The sequence below is a fragment of the Tamandua tetradactyla genome, chromosome 6 (genome assembly GCF_023851605.1).
Source record: "Tamandua tetradactyla isolate mTamTet1 chromosome 6, mTamTet1.pri, whole genome shotgun sequence".
In the NCBI taxonomy this organism is placed as follows: Eukaryota; Metazoa; Chordata; class Mammalia; order Pilosa; family Myrmecophagidae; genus Tamandua; species Tamandua tetradactyla.
Genome location: NC_135332.1, coordinates 1,177,013 through 1,199,293, shown reverse-complemented (window position 1 = coordinate 1,199,293; position 22,281 = coordinate 1,177,013). Strand labels below are relative to the sequence as shown.

The 22,281-nt window shown below is 51.1% G+C and overlaps 2 protein-coding genes across 3 annotated transcripts; one reads left to right on the top strand and one right to left on the bottom strand.

Moving 5' to 3' along the window:
* The first annotated feature begins 3,666 nt into the window (after positions 1 to 3,666).
* Positions 3,667 to 5,553, top strand: RASD1 (ras related dexamethasone induced 1). Of its 2 annotated transcripts, none has more exons than XM_077163360.1 (2): positions 3,667 to 4,078; positions 4,327 to 5,553. In XM_077163360.1, the coding sequence occupies exons 1-2, from the start codon at positions 3,793 to 3,795 to the stop codon at positions 4,872 to 4,874; spliced, it is 834 nt and encodes a 277-aa protein (XP_077019475.1). In that variant the 5' UTR covers positions 3,667 to 3,792; the 3' UTR covers positions 4,875 to 5,553. The 2 variants fall into 2 exon arrangements, with proteins under 2 accessions (XP_077019475.1, XP_077019476.1); XM_077163361.1 differs by having other exon boundaries at positions 4,401 to 4,656.
* A 1,077-nt stretch (positions 5,554 to 6,630) lies between these two features.
* On the bottom strand, positions 6,631 to 21,729 carry MED9 (mediator complex subunit 9). The gene is made up of 2 exons (XM_077163362.1): positions 21,458 to 21,729; positions 6,631 to 8,534 (listed from the first exon to the last, which is right to left on the bottom strand). The coding sequence occupies exons 1-2, from the start codon at positions 21,682 to 21,684 to the stop codon at positions 8,318 to 8,320; spliced, it is 444 nt and encodes a 147-aa protein (XP_077019477.1). The 5' UTR covers positions 21,685 to 21,729; the 3' UTR covers positions 6,631 to 8,317.
* Positions 21,730 to 22,281: the final 552 nt, after the last annotated feature.

Genomic DNA, 22,281 nt, shown 5'->3' with positions numbered 1-22,281 from the left:
TTTAGATGACATAAAACTTTCCTAGTTTAGCTGTTTTCAAGTGTACAATCAAGTGGCGTTAATGTGCAGCGTCACCATCGGCATCACCCAAACGTCATCACAACCCAAATGGCATCCTGCACCTAGTAAGCCCCGACTCCCGACCCAGGACCTGCTGTTGCCCTCCCTTGCTGTGGATGTGCGTCTTCTAGATATTTTGTATAAATGAAGTCATACACTATTTGTCCTTTTTTTTTTCTGGTGCATGGTCTGGGAATCGAGCCTGGGTCTCCTGCATGGAAGGCAAGCATTTTACCCCTGAACCACCTGTGCACCCAGTATTTGTCCTTTTATGTCTGGCTTACTTAAACCTTAGTTTTAAAAAAAAAATTTGTGGGAAGTATTCAGAACATAAGATCCTTTTAACAATTTGAAGTGGACAATTCTTTGACGTTAAACACACCGACAAGACTATAACTGTACCCCTCTCTGTTTCCAGACTATTTCTCATCCCAAACCCAAACTCTCCAGCCCCGCGCCTCCCCGGAGGTGCTGCTCTGCTCGGTCTCTAATATTTGCTTCTTCTAAGTGGTTCCTGCAAGAGGAATCCTATGACACCCGTCCTTCTGTGTCTGGCTTATTTCAGACAACATGTTGTCTTCAAGGTTCTCCTGGCTGGAGCATGTGCCAGCGTGTTGCTTTTTTTCACAACCGAATAGCACTCCGTTGTATGAACGGTGTGGAAATGTCTGTGCAGGACCGTGTCTTCAGTTCTCCTGGGTACACGCCCATGAGAAAAACTGCTGGGCCGCAGGGAGCTGTGTGGGGCCATGGAGAACCTGCCAGGCTGTGCTCCAGGGTGCTGCACCACGGGACACTTCTATCTCAGAAACGATTTCAGGAAGGCAGTGAGTGTGCCTGGACCTGCGACCGGCTGTCTCCACTCCAGAAGATGTACCTTCTACATCAACTCATGGCCACCAAGCAGCCTGGGTGGCTGACATTTCCCGGGGACCTGCCGGCCACGTGACCCCATCTGCCTCCAACATTTGGTCAAGTGTTCAAAAAAGCCCCCGTCCCACACCGAGTGCAGAAACCGCTGCGCTGCAGTGGACCCCCTGCACCACGGTTCATGGCACCCTGCCTGCAGCAGGAGGGGGCGGCGAGGGCTGGGGGGTGTGGGGTGGGGCCAGGGGAGCCAGTCCAGTTGCCTGTGAAATAACAGGACTTCAACCTGTACCCAGACCCGAAACATTTCTTGGATCTGAGGCTGACCATTTTTGAGGTATTTCACTGCCTGTAACACCCAGGGGAGCAGAAAGAAGGAAGGAGAGGAAGTGGTGCTTGGCTCAGCTGAGAAATGGGATGCACCCAGCGGAGAAGAGCACGGGATGGGGGGAGGGCTGTGGGGGAGGGCAGCCCCAGCTCCTAGCAGTGCGACAGGGCAAGTCATTTCCTTTCATCTGCAACATGGAGAGAGCAAGAGCCCGTGCTCCTCACGCTGCAGTGAGGAAGGAGAGAGTGAGACCAGTGCTAGGCAGGTAATAACTTCACGGGAGCTGCGTGCTGTTGCCGTTCTGCAAAGGGCATGAGCCTTGCTGGAATCCTGGGTCATCAGGGGAGGGGCTGGACTGGGAGACCTTCCAGAGCTCCTCCCCGAGCCCTGCCGAGGTTGCACAACTCTGAGATGCATGTTTCTTCACCTTTCAACCAGGCCCTCTGCCCACAGCCCGATGCACGGCTGGAGTGTGGCGCTGTCCTCACCCAGTGGCCCTAGTGGACCTCACCCCTGTGCACACACATATGTGCATGGAGTGTGTGCACGTGAACATTGCACATTGGTGCCAGCATGTGCACATACTGCACTTGTGTGTGTGTGCATCTGCGTGTGGGTGTATGTCCGCGACTTCTCGCTCAGCGTCAAGCCCCCGGCCGGCGGGTGAGACAATGAGGAGAGACAGAGAGACGCAGACAAATCCGCGCTGGTGAGAAACACAGATCCAAGACACGTAGCAGTTGTAAGCACAGACCTTTACTGGAGTTAAGCTTGCATTCTCTGTTACAGGTTCCACGCGGGACAAGATACCCCGCGGGGGAACAACCTCTATGCGGCCGTCAGGTACGGCTCCCTGTGGGTCGTCTCCCCTTACCCCGTCCGGGTAACGCCTTATATGCATAATCAAAATCCAATAGGCTAACACCACGTATACAGGGGTGATTGGTAGATGCGGTTGGCGGGTGTGTGCGTCATATGCGGAAGCAGGATGTGGGCACCATCTTGGCTCACTCGATGGGCGGGGGGAACTCTAGAGCAGGCTGCAGCGTGTCCACTAGGCCTGACCCGGGAGGCGGCTCTCCACAGGTGTATGAACGTGTGTGTGTGTGTGTGTGTGTGTGTGTGTGTGTGTGTGTGTGTGTGTGTGTGTGTGTGTGTGTGTGTGTGTGTGTGTGTGTGTGTCATGAGCTACTGGTCACTGGGTTTCTCCAGAGAGCCCCAAAGCAAAACGGTGGCCCAGCCCCATGGTAACTGAGGGCAGCCTGTTTCTGGGCCTTGGGGCAGCCCCCACCCCTCCTGTGACTGGCCGGCCAGTGGCCACGTGCTTTCCTCATAGCACCCCACCCCCCACCCCTGCCCACACGGTGCGGCCTGGATCAGTTACAACCATGACTGACATTGCCATAGCACTTAAATTTTACCATCCACTGCCATAGCAGCTCCCAGCAGAGGAGACCCAGGCCCAGAGAGGGCAAGGGACTGGGCCAGAGCCACACTGTTTCCCACAGCCCGCTCTTCCCTCCGGACCGCAGCAGCTTTCCTGCCTGCCTTGGTCAGGGCAGCTAGGATGTGGGGGCTGCCCTGCCTCAGTTTCCCTCCTAGCCCCACACAACGCCAAGAAGCCCACTGGGGAGAAACAAGTCCTCTCTGGAAAGGGTTACAAGAGGCTGGGCTGTCATCTCTGCACCTTCCTGGGCTCGCTGTTTCCAGTCCGTGACCACAGCTCCCAAGGGACAGTAAAGGCCCAAACGCCATGAGGGAGGGAGGAGGGGGGGAAGGGCCGGGCCCAGAGACGGGCAGGATGGGGACGCACTTAGGGCTCCCTGACCCCCAACCCTGCGGCACAGGGCCCCGAGTCCCGCCCAGCCCTGCACCCCGCGCCTCCCCGACCGGCGGCCGCCCTCTGGCGCCAGAGCGCGCGGGGCCGCAGGCAAAGCCGGGCCTGGGGAGGGGGAATGGGGGCCGCGGCTGGGCAGGGGGCCGTGTTCCGAAGTGGTGATGTGCGTAAAGCGCTCGGCACAACGTCTCATCCCCGGAAGGCGACCGGCACACGCCGCGCTGGGCCCGGATTACGTGTGCGTTGTGAGTGTACGCGCCGGGGCCGGCGGTCCTCGCCCGAAGCCACCGAGGGGCAGAGGCATATCCAGGACACGACGCCCGGGGTCCGCCGGGCAAGGGGCAGTGGAAAGGTACAGGGTCCCCGAGGTGCCGCCCCAGCCGGAGCCGGGGCTCCGTGTCCCTCCCGCGCCAGAGCGCGCAGGAGCGAGAGCGGCGGGAGGCAGTGGCCGGGGCCCTCGGAGCGTGACGCACCCAGGCGAGGCGGGGCGGGGCGCGGGCTGAACATAAAGGCGGCGGCGGGGCGCGGAGAGCCAGAGCGAGCTCCCTCAGTCCGCGCGCCCGAGCTGATCCCCAGTCGATCCCAAGCCGGGAGCCTGCAGAACCGAAGCCGAGCCGCAGCCAGCCCGCTCCCGCGCCGCTCCTCCGCCGTTCTTTCGCCGGGTCTCGTCCCTGCGCCCGCCCCCGCGGCCCTCCACCCAATGAAACTGGCCGCAATGATCAAGAAGATGTGCCCGAGCGACTCGGAGCTGAGCATCCCGGCAAAGAACTGCTACCGCATGGTCATCCTCGGGTCGTCCAAGGTGGGCAAGACGGCCATTGTGTCGCGCTTCCTCACGGGCCGCTTCGAGGACACCTACACGCCCACCATCGAGGACTTCCACCGCAAGTTCTACTCCATCCGCGGCGAGGTCTACCAGCTGGACATCCTCGACACGTCCGGCAACCACCCGTTCCCCGCCATGCGGCGCCTGTCCATCCTCACTGGTGAGCTGGGGGCCGGGGCCGCCGGGCAGCCGCGAAGGGGGCGGCCGGGTCCTGGGAAGGGCGGGGCAGCCCCTGGTCCGAGCGCGTGGGCGAGGGCTCCGGGGGACGGCACGCGGCCCCCCTCCCCCCGCGCCAGGTTGCGCGCTTCTCCAAGAGCCCCGCGCGCCCCGACGGCCCCAAAGCCGGCCCAGCCTGGCCCCTGCGGCGGCCCCCTGACCTCCGCCCTTCCCCGCCCCATCCCCCCGTAGGAGACGTTTTCATCCTGGTGTTCAGCCTGGACAACCGCGACTCCTTCGACGAGGTGCACAGGCTCAAGCAGCAGATCTTGGACACCAAGTCTTGCCTCAAGAACAAAACCAAGGAGAGCGTGGACGTGCCCCTGGTCATCTGCGGCAACAAGGGGGACCGGGACTTCTACCGCGAGGTGGAGCCGCGCGAGATCGAACAGCTGGTGGGGACCGACCCCCAGCGCTGCGCCTATTTTGAGATCTCGGCCAAGAGAAACAGTAGCCTGGACCAGATGTTCCGGGCGCTCTTCGCCATGGCCAAGCTGCCCAGCGAGATGAGCCCGGATCTGCACCGCAAGGTGTCCGTGCAGTACTGCGACGTGCTGCACAAGAAGGCGCTGCGAAACAAGAAGCTGCTGCGCGCCGGCGGCGGCGACCCGGGCGACGCCTTCGGAATCGTGGTCCCCTTCGCGCGCAGGCCCAGCGTGCACAGCGACCTCATGTACATCCGCGAGAAAGCCAGCGGCGGCGGCCAGGCCAAGGACAAGGAGCGCTGCGTCATCAGCTAGGAGCCCCTACCGCTGGCCAAAAGAACCCAAGCAGAACTGTTTTGTTTTAAAGTGAAATCCGACGCCCGGGCTCACCCAGTACGCTCCGGGCAGCGCAGGCGCGCGGACTGGTGTCTTCTCTCCCCGTGGTCCCGGCGCGCGTAGCGGGGCGCGACAGAACCGAGAAGGGGCGATCATCTGCATTGGAAGGAGAGGGCAGGCTGAGACATGGACTTCCCCCACCTCTGGGTAGCCATGGCTACCCCGTCACCCCTGCGACTTGGGGGGCCCCGGGGCCCAGGAGAGGGTGAATTTGTGGCGTTTTCAAAGACCTAACCTGGAGAGTGGGAGGCGGGGCACGGCTTTGAAACGAATGCTTTGAAAGGAATCCGCCACCGTTAGAGAAACTGAGGGTCAGGCCCAGGGGGCACAGCCAGTCTGTGAGGCCATCACAGCTGAAAGCCTTTGCCCTTTGGAAACGAACTGAGGGGGCAGGTCATACCGTAACCAAGCAACTTGTTCACGTGTGTGATGTTGAAAAAAGGAAAAAAACGCCATAAAACTTGCACTTCAGTAGTACTTCTGGTGTCACTGTGGACATGAACAAAACCTCACCCGGGTGTTTACACTGTGTGTGAGAGACTGTTTTCAAGTTGTTATTGTTGTCATTTTTTATATTAAAATAACTTAAAATGGAAAATCTGGAGTTGTGTGCTAAATTTTAGAGAATGGCTGGAAGAAAGGGTGGGAGAAGGGAGGGAGCTGGGTTTCCTCTTCCCCAGAACCAGAGAGCAAGCCCTGTCTTGTGAAATAGGCTTCAGCAGTCATGGAAAGGGGCCTCTCCAGAAAAGCTCCGGGTGACCAGTGGCAAGGTGGGCATGGCTCTGCTATTTGGGGAATGGGAGAGCTGGGACAAAAATGGATTTCAGACCCTCCCTGCAAAGGTCCTCTTCCAGCTCAAACCTGCTTGGGTCACAAAGGGCCTTGTTTTCTCCTTTGCTGAGTGTTTTTTTTCTGGGTGCAGGGCTACATGTCATCAAACCGAACCTCTCAGACTATGAGGCTTCTCTCAGGCCCTGCTTCCACTCTGAGGAGCTGGAGGGTGGACCTACAGCAGGACCCTTGTCCCAGTTCCTCTCCAGGGCTTCTCTCACTGCCTGCCGGGCCCCACCACCCTTCCCGTCTTGCTCTCTGCTTCTCGGTGGATGAGGGTTCAGGGCTATCATCCAGCTTTCTCTGCCACTCACAACTGTGGAAATGCAGGGCGAGTCCCCTCTGCCAACTCCCAAACTTCCCCTGCAAAACAGAGGACATCCTCTCCATGGGGATGCTGGGAGGAGTGGGTGTGACATTTTAACTGCTTAGCACGAGTGTCTGGCACCTGGCCATCCAAATACCTGGTGGCACAGGAGAGTGCTCAGCCCTGTGAGGGGGTTCCAGAGGAATCTCTGAGGGTAATGTCAGCCTCTGGAGAGGGCCCCTCCCTGCCAGGAGCAGACCTCAAATCCCCAGGCCCCTTTGCACGTGCTGGAGGCACTGCTGTGTGGCTGGAACCCTTGGGGCAGCCTGGGGACCCACCTGCCAGATCACTGCCCTCTGGTGAAGGGCTGCTCTTTCACCCTGGGGCTGCTGGCGGATGTGCTGAGATGGGGGTGGGGTGGGAGCAGAGGTTTTCACAATTTCTTATGTCTATATTTTCCTCTCAGCCATCCAAATGAGACATCCTACTTGGAATCTCTCAGTATAAAAACTGAGAGCAGAGCATAAGAGAAAGTCATTAATGCAAGAGTTCTTTTAATTTTACACTCAAAAAGTGACACAAATCAAATCATCAGAATACAGTCCAGTCACAGGAAAGGTTTCTAACACGAGGTGGGAGAGTGGGTGAGGGGTGGAAGCTGCTTGCTTCTCCCTCTGCCCGATGGGCTTGGGGTTTCCTAGGCTTTGTGTTTCACGGTATTTGTTTGGAGCTTTAAAACAGGTCCACATGTTGCTCTGAAATGTCTGGAAAAGAACTGATTCAGTTACACAGCCCTGAGGTACCTGCTATTCCATCCAAAGTTGCTGACACCCAACATGGGGGTGGGTCCAGGTCCACGTCTACCCGAGTCCCAAGCCACCTGCCACCTCCCAACAGGTGCAGGGGGCAGCCCAGGGGACCGCAGGCAGGACACACGGAGCCCTTCCAAGAACACCTTCACCCAATATCCCTGCCAACCAGGTCAGCTGGCAGGTACTCACTAAGCCCCGGGGCTGTCGGCACAGGCCCTGGGCCTGTTTAGATCTAAACACAACTCGGTTACCTCTGTCCTCAGCCTCAGGGGCAAGGAAAGAACTGCTTTTACCTCAAGTGGGCAGTCAGGGGAAGGGCACCAGGACGGTACATGCCACCCAGAAGGGGTCAAGAGGGGTTGGGGAAACGAGGCGGCTCACAAACAGAAGCAGAACTTGGCTGCCTGTGTCCCAGCCCAGCCCCTCCCTGCAGAACTCAGTCAGTCCCCACAGCAGAACAATCGGAACCGTCAAACCAGGCCACCCTTCTCTGAACAAAAAGCGCATCCCAAACTCTTTGCATCTGCAGTTCAGGGAACATTTGCCGCTAAGTGCCAAGTGAGCAACCCAGGGAAGAAACAGTTTTATAAACCAGGCCAGTTTGAATCTGAAATGCCACAAGAGGCGAAACCTGTCTGCCTGCCAAGTCTATTTATTTAGCTGGTGTAGGCAGCATGGCCCCTTCCACCTGGGGGCGGTGACAGGGAGCCCTGGGTGTCTGAAGTGGTTTTTGGCCTTCCTCCCGAGCAGGAGGCAGCAGGAGACAAAGGGAACAAGAGTGGCAAGTGACAAGATGGAGCAGACAGCAGGGAATCTTGCAGGGCTCTAGGCTGACACCCCCATTCTCCTCAACTGGCACACTGACATTCCCTTGCTCAGACATGAAAGGAAGGACTGTTTTAGGGGAAAAAAGCCAACCTGCAGTCTTGCAAAACAGAGCTCACTCCCTCACAGCCATGAAATCCAGGCCCGCAGAGCACAGGCAGAAGGCACAGTGAATTCTATGCAAATGTTGCAAATGTTTGTGAACCTGCTGTTCCGAGGAACAATGGGTACCTGGCACACATTGCTCCCACCCAGGAGGGGGCCACCGCCTTCTCACCGTGTTCTTCAGATCTGAACAAAGGCAGATGGCCCCTCCCCAGACGCTGGATGGGACTCTCCACCCCCTCCCCAGCTCCAGGATGTTCTCACTTCCTCCAGGAGCTGCTCAAGTGCTGAGCATCTAGACATATGGACGTGGAGGAGAGCTCTGGGGGTCACACCTGCCAAGTCCATGCTGGGGTCAGCTAAGGAAGTGGGGCAACAGCCCCGGCACACTCGGAGCCAGGCGAGAAGGTGCTGCTTAGAGGGCCCGTGCAGGGCACAGTGGCGGCCTTTCTCCCACGGTTCCCAGAGGCCTGGCCCTCCCTCTACTCCTTGGGGATCTCAAACATGCAGAGGCTCTTGTACTTCTGCAGAAGCTCGTTCTTGGTCCTGACTTGCTCCCGGAGGCTGTGCAGCTGCTGCTGCTGCTGCTCCGGGCTCAGGTGGATGCCCGCCATGGTGCCCACCAGCTTCCGCATCTCCTGGAACTTGGCCTTGAGGGCATTCAGGTCCTGCTGGATGTCCGGGCTGTCCTTGTCCATGCTGCAGCGGGCAGAGAGCAGAGGGCAGTGAGCAGAGGGGGGTTACCAGCACCCTCAGCTCAGACTGAACAGCGCCCGCCTCCATCCTCATCCATGTTCCCAAACCGGACTGGGCTGGGAGGTGCCCGAGGGCAGAGGCCATTCTTTGGGATGTGGCTTTGTCTCTAGGACAGGGGCTCAACGGAAGCGGGGAAGGTCACGGCTCTGGAGCCCCTGCACCCCGCAGAGCCCACGCCCTGCTCCCTAAGTCATCTATTTAAAATCTGTGGCCATCGACAACCGCTGGGTCCTGTGAAAGCAGGGACTGCCTCACCCACAACTGTATTCCCAGGACAGCACAGCACTCAAGAAGCACACTAAAGGAAGGAGGAGGCAAGCGGGCAGGTATGGTGTGCACGGGGAGCCATCGCACTAATAAAAATGTCAGAACAAAACACAAAAGAATGAATGTGCAACAAAGCAGTTGTTCGCAAATGTCTGCTGAGTGAACAAATCAACCATTACCAATAGTAGGTGACAAAAGTCAAGCAAAATTTGCTGAAATATTGTATTTCTTTTAATTGGAGCTATTCCCAGGCCTATCAGGAGACTAGCAGCTAGTAAGAGCTCATTTTAGCTAAGTTTTGAGCTAATTTTAGCTCAGTTTTGGATGTTCCAACTTGTTAACATAAAGACTAATATCCACAATGATGTCATACATTTTAAATTAGTTACAAATGGAAAATTTCCAGCAGGTACAAGGCCTCTTATGGTAGGGATGTAAACTTCTTGCCTTCAAAGCCAAGCTCATTTTAAAGACAGGTCTATTTGCTTCATCTCACAGCTATTACCAGCCACTCCGAGATCCATGCTTCCCAGTTGCTACTAAATTAAAAACGAAAAAAGTAAAACAACGAAACAAAAACCATCACCTCAAAGAAACAGCCTATAAGTTTTTCCCATAACTTTTTTTTTTGTATGCTGTATGGCAGGGTCACATTTCATTATTTTTCCATGTGAGTATTCCGTCATTGCAGCACCGTTTGTTGAATTTTCATTTGTTTGTTTGTTTTTTGGGATGTGCATGGAGCGGGAGTCGAACCTCAGTCTCCCGCATGGCAGGCAAGAATTTTACTTGCATCCCTCCTATAACTTTTTTAAAAGTTAATACATGGGATGGGAATGAGCTTTTGAAAACAGAAAGCAAGCAGCTGAGATTAAACACTAAAGGCTAATTCAGTAAGCTGTTCTAGAAGCCACTGAGGCAGAAAAGTGGAAAACTGTCAATCATCTTTTTATTTTAATAAGTACTCATCCCTGGTAGGAAATTTCAAACCAGATGGTGCTAATTTATGTTTAGTCATCATTTCTCATTGTACACAGACAGAATATCTGTCTTTCCTGGCGATGGCTATGCACTGTACTTTGCAAATCAAAGAGCCACCACTGTGTGTTCACCATTTATCAATAGCTCTAAACTCAGCAGGATACAGATAATCAACAATTTATTTTAGGAAATGGTTAGCTAACCGTTTATCATAGAGACAATTAATGGTCTACTTCCTCCTGATTTATAGGGAGGAGGCCCTGGTATTCCAAAGAAGTGGAAGGAAACAAATAGGGAGCATCTTTCATTTTATTCTTTCAAGTCTTGGCTTGGCTCCACAGCTCAGGACAGAAACCATCTGGACCTCTGAAATCATCATGCACGGACGGCATACTAAGTGTTAACACACTGGTTAGAAATTTAAGTCCCAATGGAGTTTTGAAATTAGAATACCCTTTTACAAAAACTGATTCATATCATGAGTCTGAAAGCACATGGCAAAAACAAAAAAATAAAAGAAGATTGTGAAGGGGAACTTATGATAATCCAATTCTTGAAGCAAATAGGGCCTGTCCCCAGAGAAAATTGAAATCTGCAAGTAAAAAAAGGGCCAGGTTTAAGATGTTCATTTCTGAAAATCCCCAGACCTTAAAGGGTGCCTTACTTTACCCCGTGAACTTTCGGTTAAGGAGAGGGTCTTAAGACAAAGAAATTGGGAAAGCCTGCCTGGAGGGGAGCCGAGCAGAAAGGGGGCCACCAGCCCACAGGGAAGCCCACTCCAGGAGCTGCCGGCCTGCCCCACATGGTGGAGGTAAACAGGCCGAGCTCCTGCAGCGAGGAAAACACTCTATTCAGGAGCCAGGAGCCAGCCAAAGTGGGAACCTGCTAGGCTGGCAAGACTGTGAATAGTCAAACCAAAGGAAAGGGATGGCCCAGAAACCCAGGAACAAAAGCAGACAGCTCTATGTGGGCCTGTCTTTGTATTCCCTGTTAGTCATCATCCAACTTTAGAAGGGAAAAAAGAGACTAGGCCAGGTCAGGAGTGGCAGACGGCGCCCGAACAAGAGCAAGGCTGGCCCTCCAGGCCCAGCGCCCACGCTGCTGGAGTGGACCGCAGGTACTGGGGCCACGGCCTGGGGACAGGATGCTCCTAGATCTGTGACCATGCTGGGTGGCCAGCAGTCTGCTCTGAGCATCACGGAAGCAATCGACACAGACAGCTGTGTGGGCGCCGCTGGGTGGGGGCCAACATCGCAGGGCTGAGGTGGACATCTGAGAACCACGCCCGAATTTTCTTCTTCAGCACTGCTGTGCCAGGACATCAAGTCACAAACCAACAACCAAGCACAGATCTGTCCACTAGTAACTCAGAAGCAAAAGGGATCCACTGGATTCCCTGCCCGTGGTTTCCAGCCCACCTTTCCACTTGAAGCTGACCTCCCCACCCAGCCCCCATCCCACTGCTCTCAAACAGGAGTCTCCGCTTTCGATATGTCCACCGCAGGTGGTGTGGCTATCCAGGCCGTACTCCTCGAAATTGCCTCTCCAGCCTGGCACCTCCGCTCTGCTCTAGCTGGCCTGCTCCCAGACCAGCCCCTTATGACCCCTTTCCTTCATCAGCTTTCACAGTTGCTCAGCATTCTGCCTGAGGTCTCTGCTCAACGCACTAACTCCAGGGGTGTTCATCTTTTAAAAATAGTTTTATTATTATTGCAACAGCAATAGCTGTTTCTGGGGGAAAAGATTAAAAAATGACAGACAGCCAAGGCTCAGAAAATCAAAGTTCCTCTAATCCCAAATTCCAGAGATAACCTCTGCTAACACGTGATGGTGATGTAGGCATGATACTTCCGATTACTACTCATTACACAACAGCATCAAATACACACGTAACTTTCAGTTATTTGCTTTTACAGACACATGATCATCCTACATACACAGCTCTGCATCGTGTTTTTTTTCACTCGACAACACACCGTGGAAGTCTCTCCACGTTAACACACACACACACAATCATGGACGTCTTTCATGTTAATACACACACTGTTATGCAGCTAAGTTATTGGCAAGAATCTGAGCTCACTGTTGGAGGGTATTTAGGTGCTTGTCATTAGCACTACTGCAATCAGAAGGGCACTGAACATTCTGCATCTGCATCTATATATACATACTTGTGTGCGTATTTTTGCAAGATAAGTTCCTAGACGTAAAATTTCTGGGTCAAGATTATGCACACTAAAACTACCCGGACACATCCAAAAAAACCGTGCCGACAGAGGCTTCCACTGAGAGTGGGAGCAAGTGCGTTCCACAGTCCCCTCAACCTTGGCTATTCCTTATTTGTCGGGCATTCGCGTTTCTCTCCTTCAGTTCTGCCAGGACCCAAGGGGCATTTTGGAGAGGGGCTGTGAATCTCAAGACTCTACTTTTCTCTGCTCACAGGGTTACATGTGAAAACATTTTTTAGGGAGGAGTAATAAAAGGTTCTGCTGCTAAAAGAAGTTTGAAAAAAATCTTTGCTTTAGAAAATATTCCTAAATGTTCTCATAGACTCCCACCTCCTCAAATGCTGAGAACTCCCCTTGAATTGCAAACACCAAGTGTCTTCTCCCTGAAGTCGGGTGTGGAGGGAACTTACAAACTTCCCAAGTGGAACTGGTACTCTGCATCCACCACACAATGGGTTACCATCCACCGCATGGTGAGTGGCTAACTGCCTATTCGGCCAGTACCAAGTCTTCCAACTCTGCCCCCGGGTACCCTCAAATCCACCCACTGCTTCCTCCTACCACTGCCGCTGGCTTCCTGTAGACCCAGGTTCTCTCCTTCTTCTAAACCCCTTTCCCTGTGACCCTGACAAGACCCATATCACAACGCTACTTAAAAAGTTCAGCTGGAAACAAAATGCGGTCCATAGACATAATGGAATATTATTTAGCCATAAGAAAGAATAAGTTCTGTAACAGGCTGCAACATGGAAGAACCCTGCCAATATTATGCTCAGTGAAATGAACAAGACACATAGGACAAATATTGTATGACGACAGTTGTAAAGATGTCTAGAAATAGCGAATTCGTAGAGACGGAGAGTAGATTAGGTTATGGGGGTGGAGGAGGGGAAGGGAGTATATGTTTGGTGGATACGGAGTGTGTACAAATAAAGGTCATTTCAAAAAGAGTTTGGACGGTTTCTCCTCCATGCTCTGAAGGAGGGCCACCCCTAAGCAGCCTCTGATTTTCCCAGGCCCGCTTTCCTGCTGCCTTACGACCCAGCCTCGATGCTCTCCAGGGCGTTTCTGCAGCACACACAATCTGACTGCTGACGGTGAAAGCTGCCTTCATGGAGCCTCCAGGCCAGTGGAGCCCAGCAGGTGCCTGACACATGACAGAGGGTCTGACCAGAAAGGAAGTTGCAGAGGCAGGAACAGGTATCTAACAGGCCAGAATTACTTCTTCCAAGCCCCCTGCACAAAAGTCCTCTCCGGGCACTCGCTCCTTTTGTAGACCTGGCGGAAGCAGAAGACTGTGAGCAGCGGAGGCGTGCAACACACCAGTGGGCCGCCTGCCCCTCCTGCAAGGGCCGCGCTGCTAGGGAGGTCTCCGTCGGCGGGTGAGAGAGAGGCCTGCGTGGGAAGCCTCTTGCACAGGTCACCAACATCCTGTTCCATGAATAAGGTCTTGCTGACCCAGCCTGAGCAAGTGGACTTGGGACCGGCAATCTGGGCCAGCCTGAAGGCTGAAGGACGATTTAGTGTACTCTCCACTTGGCCTACCTCTGTGCTGTCACAGGTGGCTCCTTTCTACATACCCAGCAACCCAGAAAAATGTAAACAATTTAAAAATCTAATTAAAAGCCAATTCGAAAGCACCCATGCCGACTGAATCCTTCAGCTGGGGGGCTGACGCCCCAGGGCCGCACGACAATGACTGTGCCCCACAACCCCTAGGCTGGGGCACTCCATTCCAGACTCAGATCAGGAGTCTGAGTTGGGAAAAAATTATAAGCACAACCTTCCTTGGTCAACTGGCCTCAATTTATTCCTCTTTCATCATGTATACTTTTATCATGGGGCTTCTATATATACTCCAAAAAAGGTCTCAGAGGGTTGAGATTTAGAACATTTCTTAAGAGCAAACTCCCGAGATTCCTCTCTTCCCTTTCCCCATTCTTTAACAATAACATGAATGTGTAGTTTTAGTCATTCACCTAATACGAGGAAGATTCCGCAGGATGACCGTACCGGGCCCCACGCAGCATCCCTAACTGCAGGCAGTCATGCCCTGGGGGGTAGCCAAGCCCGGTACCTGGGGCAGGGCCTTGGGCAAGTCGTTAAAGGCTATGCGGCATCTCTGCAGGCAAAGCAAGTCAGGGAGCCTTCCTGGCAGCAGAACCGGAGCGTGTGAGAGCCGGGAGGGAGGGCCCTCAGGCAGAGGCGCAGGCATCCAAGACTTGTTCAGGAGTCCCGCTGCACGAAGGACCTGCGGAGACACCTGGAGGGAGGGCCGACCTCCTGGCTCCACTGGAGAAGGACAGGGAGTCCTGGGCATTTTTGAGAAGAGAAAAATTAACCTGAACACATGCACAAGATTAGCTGCAGAAAGGAGAATATAAAGGCAAAGAAATGAATTAAGAAGCGATTATAAGTAGGTTTGGAAGCAGAGGAGCAGATTAAAGCATCACGCATCTCCAGCTCCTAAGAAACTGGATGGGAAAAGCTTCTATCAGCAAATACTGAGAAGAAAGACAAAGGAGGGAGGGCTAGCCTCACATGCCACGATCGAGTTAGAACAGTTTGGCACTGGAGAAGAACAGCATGTCCAGAGGTAGATCAGAAAACAGATGGAAATTTTAGGATATGACAATGGTGGCAACTCAAGTGGGGAAAATATTGAATATTCAATAAACAGCAGTGAGACAATCCGGCTAACTGGGGAGAAAGCTAGGTTCTCCCTGATTCTTTTATCAAAATTAATTCCAGAAGCATCAGAGAATTAAAAGTAAAAAATGAGACCATAAATGTTCTATAAAGAAAACATAAATATCTATAATTTCAGAGTGGGAGGCTTTTCTAAGTAGGACCTAAACTCAGTAGGCATAAAGGAAAAGCTTAGCAAATGTGAGTACATAAAATCATATGCTTCAGAATGATTAAAAAAAAAAAACAAAAACCAAAAAAGTAACAGTTTGGTGAAAATATTTTTCCAATACAGCTGACAAAGGAATAATTTCCATGCAGCACAAAATGTTCATGAAATGAGAAATGACCGGGTAGAAAAATGGGCACTTTATAGGAGATATAAATGACATATGAAATTGCCTATGAAAGGATATTATACCGAATATAATAAAAATATTGATTTGGATGACTTTTATTATATTCGGTATAATATCCTTTCATAGGTAATTTCATGTGTCATATGAAAATTTTGAAACTATAAGATTAACACAAGTCTAAAATGTTTAACAGTGCTAGCAGGGGTTTGGAAAAATACAGCAAATATACTGCTGGTGGAAGCATACATTGGAGCATTCTTTCTGAACTTTCTAATAGTGATCACAGTTCTAAATTCTCATATCCCACCACTAGAAGTTCACCTTACAGAGATTCCCAAGGGTTCATCAAGATACATTTACAACGTTGTAAATGTATAGCTTGACATAATGCCTCAGCACTGACAGCAAGAGCAAAAACAAAGACAGTCCTTGAGCAGGGAACTGTTTAAATAAATCATACACATCCACAAAAGGGAATATCATACAGTTGTGGGACAAGGAAAGGAGCTGGCAAGTGGAGGGAGACATTTGCTTTCCATTGTATATCTATGAATTTAACATGTTTGAATACATATACAACGTTAATTTTTTATATTGCTTTCTGGATGGCAGATTTATGAGCCACCCTAAGCTAGTATAATTTTTAGGCTAATTGAGGCAGATCAGTCTATAGGACTGTGTCTTAGAGGAGTTAGTAAAAAGATGTAACTAACTAAGATTGTAAGCTCTTATAGCAGTCACACTTAGCCTGGAATGATAATTATTATTTCTGGATTTTGAGAGGCTGTTTTTTTTTTTTTTTTTTTTTTTTTTACGTACAACCTGGTATTTAGAGTTAGGAATGAAGACACTCAGGTCAGGATTAAGGTAATTCAGAACACAGGGGTAAGGAAGACATTGTCTGTATTTTGGAACCTCATCTACTCTTAGAGACCATAGGAAGAAAGGTTTATTTTGTCCAAAACCTAAATTTTCTGTAGCACATACTCTAACTCAACCTGCCTGGATAGATCATTTAAACAATCCAAACACATGGAGGCCAGAATAAGAATTAGGACCTTTAATCCTGTATAGCTTAATGTAATGCCTGGATATCCCAGGTATATTAAGTAGATAATCAAAATGTATTGGCAAAGTCCCTTGAGGGATGGGAGGAAAAATATGGAACTATTAAAATTTACCACCGGGGAAGCCCCTGATACTGTGTCAAATATTAGGGACACCCAAATCAATAAGTCAAGCCCTTGATCCTCAGGCTTATTCTTGTGACGTTTATGTAGGTAGTGGAGAACCTTAGCCTACCTGTAGGCATGCCTAAGAGTTACTTCTGGAGAACCTCTGTTGTTGCTCAGATGTGGCTTCTCTCTAAGCCCAACTCTGCAAGTGAAATCACTGCCCTCCCCACTACGAAGGACATGATATCCTGGAGGCGTGGGAGACAACTCCCAGGGATGAGTCTGGCCCTGGCCCCGGGGGATCAACAATGCCATCCTGACCAAAAAAGGAGAAAAGACGTGTAACAAACAAGGTATCAGTGGCTGACAGAGTTCAAATAGAGTCGAGACGCTACTCTGGAGGTCACTCTTACGCAAGCTGCAGTTAGACATTGTTACCTATGCCAAACTCCAACCAAAACCAAGCCTGCCAATACGGCATTATATAAGATTCTACAAAGGTTCCATGTACCAGGGTAACTTTCCAGAAACCTACAAACTCCAGATGGTCAGATAAGCCCCGAAATACAGAGAGGCCAACCTCCCCATAACATCAACTGGTTCCATCTCCCTACCCCATACTATCAACAGCCCCTTCGAACGAAAAAGTTAGAATGGCCATAGGCCAAACACCCCTCAAGAGTGGGAGAAAGACAAAGGAAAAGGTGGAGCTACACAGAGAAAGTAGGGTTTAACAAATGAGTATGAGTGCTGAATCATTATATTGGTATTTCTTTTAGTCTCCAGTATCTTAGAGTAGCTAGAAGTAAAAACCTAAAACAGTGGAATTGTAACTCATATCAAACTCTGAAATCTGTTCTACAACCAATTGTTGCGATGTGCTTAGAAATTTATTGCTTTTTAGTATATATGTTATTTTTCACAAAAAAAAGAAAGAGTACATTTCTTCTAGCCTCCAGTGTTTTGAAGTAGCTAGAAGGAAAATCTGAAATAGTGGAATGGTAACCCATAACAAACTCTGAAATCTGTTCTGTATCTACGTAATGAAGTACACTTTGAAAATCATTGTTTTTTTACTTTTCTATGTATGTATGTTATATTTAACAATTAAAAAAATACAACATTCTACATTTAGCAATAGCTATCACAATTTTAAAAAAATACCCTCCAATCCCGCAATTCCACTGCTGAGGATTTATTTCACAATAAAGTCACTCGAATACAAAGACACTTATCCCAGCATTACTGGTCAGAGCAAAAACTTAGAAAAACACCTAAAAGTCCATGTACAGAAGACTAGTTAGTCACATCAACCAAAGTGTACTCGTAAGATGGAATTTTCTGCAGCTGCTTTAGGGGATAGATCATTTTGTGCACCATGAAAAAGGCTCCAAAATACACTATAAAGTAAAAAAAGCAAAGTATGGTATGATCTCAATTTGCATAACATTTAAAAAATATGCATATATAATTTCTAGAAGGATACTTACATATTGACAGCATTTATTGCTGGTGAAGCGTTTGGGGGAAGGAACATTATTTCATTTCGTACCTCTCTGTATTTGTGAATTTGCCATTGTTATGTTTATTAAATACATTTTTAAAGAAACTTTAATGATGTGGCACTCTGAATCCTTTGTGAGAACAAGAAAGACCACACTGACTCCTTGAGGTCTGTTCCTTATTCACCCCTGGAGAAGGAGTAGACAGAGAGTCAAAGGACTGGCCCAGCCCCACCCCGCCTCCCAGGACTGCTGCAGCCGCACCCACCTCAGGCATCCGTCAGGGCAGGTCATCCCTGGCTCCCCAACCCTGCTCCTTCAGGGGGTGCACTGGCCGCAGCATCCAAGTTCTTCCCTCCTTTCTGGCTCTTCCTTCCTGCCCCACCCACTGTGGGCTCTCACACTCCTGCAAGGCAAACTGATGGCCCCTCCCCAAGCACGCTGCTGCCCGGCTTCCAGTCTTCACCCATCCTCCCCCTCCAGCACTTTGCCTCCCTCTTCCCTTTCAGACTCGCTTCTGGCATCATCCCTCAGGCGTTCTGACACCTCCAAGCGGGAAGAGGCTGCCTCTTCCTTGCTCCTCATGCATACTTCCACCTGCCACTTACATTCCATATCTTTCTCTCACGAGCCTAGAAAGTCAAATAGATGCCTATATAATGACATTTTTAATTGGATCCTAGTCTTTTTTTCACAGCAACACTCTCTCTTCATCGCTCAGAGCCTACTGCTTCCTCCAAGTGGCTTTTCCTGGATTCTGTTTTGTCCTCTTTCTTACAGGGTTTATCTCCAAATGCTCAGCGATCTCAGCTGCCCAGTCACAGGTTTAAGGGTCAAACACTCCGAGGCTTAACAGACCCTCTGAGCGTCAGCATGAGTATCTAATGACTGGACTCAGCTATGCTTGGGGCAGCCGCGTCTCTTCTCTTGGGCTGGTCAGACCCCCAGAGACTGCCCCACACTCCTGCCTGAAAGGGAACAAGCCCGCCAGAAGCAGCCTGGGGGGGGGTGGAAGGCACCCTGCAGTTTGCCAGCATTCTCTCTGTCCCAATTTTCAGTATGGCTCCCCCTGATACCTGAAGGGTGCCCACAGTCTCCTAGTCCAGAGATTCTCTGGCTGACTCTTTCCTAAAAAAAAACAGCCCTCTCATCCTCTGCAAAGACGGAAGAAGGGCAGTCATCTGGTGGCCTGGAGCCGGGGCAGAAGACTGAGATCTGGCTTACTTTTAGGTGATCCTTGGTGGTCTCTCACCTTCACCCCTACTCCAGTTCCTGGCATTGCCAACTCCTGAGATTTTGGGGGAGGCCCTGGCTCTCTGTAGGGCAGACTGCTTTCGGCTTGGGATTCAGACTGCTAAGGGCTGGGTGTCCACTTTGTGGTAACCATATTTTATCCTGTTCTTTCGCTTTATGCTTCTAAAAACTATCCCTTTCATAAGAGAAAAAGAATCACAGAGAATTTAAGTTACTTGCCCAAGGTCACCCAGTCAGTAAGTTTCAGAGCTGTAATGTGAACTCATGTTTTTCACATTTTAGAGTTAAGAAAATTAAGACTTAGAAAAGTTAAGTATTTAGCAAGATTATAAAGTAAGAAGGCATCAGCGCACAGATCTGAATGCAGGCCTTCTGCCTCCGAAGCCTGTGTTCTCTCTAGTATACTCAACTGCCCAAGCCCATTGCTCCTCTAGGGCTCAGGAACGCACCTCCTGTGGGTCCAAGAGGTATCTCTAAGCATCTGGGCCTTCTGTTCTCATTTTGGAGCTTTCTTAAAATTGGTATGCATATTCGTGTTAACCTGGCTAAGGCCTTTATAATTCATTTCTGCCAGGACTGCAGGGTCTGCATCTGCTTTTCTGTTTGCTGCCAGGAAATACTACCTGAGAGTCTGCCCTACCTGACCGTCACACTAACGAGTCTGCCCTAAGTTACACATGGTGCGCTCACACCAGGCAAAGCCCACGGGCATCAGGGCCTAGCAAGGGTCTTGGAGCTGTCTGAATAAAACAGCAGTGGAAACGTCATGTCACCCATGACAAGTGAACTGAGGGTGGCTAACCTCAAAAGAATTTAGGCTGTCAATAGTATGTTCGTGTTGTGAGTAGCAATTTCATTTCAGCAAAACCTCACAGAGCACATTAATGCTCGTTTGAACTTTCCTGAAGTGGTAATTTTAATGTACTTCATTTTGAATAAGGGTTCTAAGCATAAGCACACCTAGTATTATGTGACTATATATTCAAGTAATATAACAAGAAAAATAATTTAAGTACATATGGGGTTTAGAGAAACTTTTTTTCCTTTTTAGGGGTCAGTTTGAAAATTCAGGCTTACCTGAAGGCTGGTCAAAAGGATGACAAACCACCCCCTCTGATAACCATGCTAGAATGAAGGTCAAATCAGGGGATCTAATCCAGTGGGGCAACTTTAAGATTCCCCCTCATCCGCCCCTCTCCTCTCTTGTCTGAATTATGGGCTATTCATATTCATGTCAGGGTTTTTCTACTAGCTGGTAAGAAATATGGGGGTGAAAACTTGGCTCTTGTGCCGCTTTGAAACTATTATGTACCTTAGAAAAGCCATGTTCTAATTCTGATCCAATCTTGTGGGGACAGCTGTTTCCTTTAATCCTGATTTAATATTGTAAGGCAGAAACCCTTTGATTAGATTATCACCAGAGATGTGGCACTTCCAGTTGCTGGTGTGACCTTTCGATTAGATGGAATATGACTCCACCCATCTCAGGTGGGTCCTGATTAGTTCACTGGAGTCTTTAAAGGGAGAAATATTTTGGAGGGAGCTCAGAGCTGACACAGATACAGAAGCTTGGAGAACAACTGCTTCGGAGCTGACAGAGACATGGATGTTTAAAGATGCTTCCAACACAGAGAGAGCACATGCCCGTACCCATGAGATGCTAAGTAAACTAGAACCCAGAACTGTGTTCCAAAGATGCGAAGTGAAGGCACACAGATGCTTAGAAAGGAAACCACTGGCATCAGAAGCTGGAAGCAACAGAATTGGGAACAAGGACCAGCAGCCGCCAGCCACGTGCCTTTGCAGCTGACAGAGGTGTTTCAGAGGGCGGGAGCCTTTCTTGAAGGTAACCTTTTACGGGTGCCTTAATTTAGACATTTTCACCGCCTTAGAACTGTAAACTTGTAACTATTGAATCCCCTTTTAAAAGCCCCTTGTTTCTGGTATATTGCATTCTGGCAGCTTAAACTAATACAGCGTTTTTAAATCCGAACATCCCCTAGCAAGTAGCGCCACACAGGGAAGAAGAGCCATAACTTTTGGCTAAATGAAAAAAGGAAGAAGGGTTCTATTATCCGGATATTAGAAGTGAGAAACTGAGGTCACAGAGGCTTAACTGACTTCATGCGAGCCCTTTCATACCAAAGCCAGTGCACTCAGTCTCTAAACTGGCTTCGTTTTTGTTCACATCAACCAGCCATCAGGGGCCTGGCCACTCTGAGGGCTCAGAGCGTTTGCTGAATGCCTGGAAGGTCCCTGTGTGGTCTCGGGAAGTTCTCTTCTCCCTCTGGGTCTCAGTTTCCCCATCTGTAAAACGGGACGGGCCTAAGAGAGCCCAGGCCTCTTCAGCTCTGAAACGGGTGTAAGAGGCAGGCGGGAACGTCGCGGGCGAGTCCTCCTGGAGGCCCTTACCATTTGATGATGTTGTGCACCAGAGGTAAAAAGGAGTAGTTCTCCTCCTCCTTCACGCCCGCGGGGGACTGCGGCCTCGGTGCCGGCGACGGCTGCGGCTGGGACGCGGCGGCCGGCGGCGGCGGCTGGGGCGGCGGCAGCGGCTTGGTCTCGGGCAGCGACGGCTCGGCGGGCGGCGGTAAGATATCCTCGGCCTGACGCCCGCCGGCCACCCCGGAGGAGGACATGGCACGGGAGGCACGGTCAGTCGGTCAGCAGGCCGCCCCGGAAGAGCCCACCCACCGGAAGCGTCGCGGGTCGCACACGTCACTACTGCGCGGCGTCGGGGCGCGGAGGCGGCTCTGCGCGTGCGCACTGCCGCCTGGGCGGAGCCGAAGCGCAGGGAGCGGGTGGGGAATGCTGTTGCTAGGCGACGGCGTGTTGGCGGGCCTGGGGTGGCCTGCATGAGCTGTGGGTCAGGATAACTCAATTATTAACTACTCAGAATTAGGAGATTTATTTCCAAAAATAACACAGTCTTTATTTCTGTTCTGCTGACGACGAGGATAGAAAGGCAACCAAAGCCGGAAGCCGTGAGATGACTAGGCCTGGCGCGGCCCAGCCCCTGCAGGGCCTCCTGGGGGGCCTCCGGGGGGGCCCACGGGAATGGCGGGGCGGGGGACTGGCCGTACCCCACCGCGCCCAGGAGAAGACGCCACCCGGGCTGGCGCCGCTCTCCCGCGGCCGCACCCTGGGCCAGCCCGAAGGGTCCAGAGACGGCCAGCTGTGGGCCTGCAGAACTCCTAGGACTGCGGAGGCCGGCCGACGAGGTGGCGAGAGCACCT

What these genes read in the sequence shown, in the direction of transcription:
- MED9 (XM_077163362.1), bottom strand. Translation starts at nt 21,684, where the DNA reads ATGTCCTCCTCCGGGGTGGCCGGCGGGCGTCAGGCCGAGGATATCTTA. An exon ending in GTGCACAACATCATCAAATG is followed by an intron (nt 8,535 to 21,457) that starts GTAAGGGCCTCC and finishes TGCCCGCTGCAG; the next exon opens with CATGGACAAGGACAGCCCGG.
- RASD1 (XM_077163360.1), top strand. Translation starts at nt 3,793, where the DNA reads ATGAAACTGGCCGCAATGATCAAGAAGATGTGCCCGAGCGACTCGGAG. An exon ending in GCGCCTGTCCATCCTCACTG is followed by an intron (nt 4,079 to 4,326) that starts GTGAGCTGGGGG and finishes ATCCCCCCGTAG; the next exon opens with GAGACGTTTTCATCCTGGTG.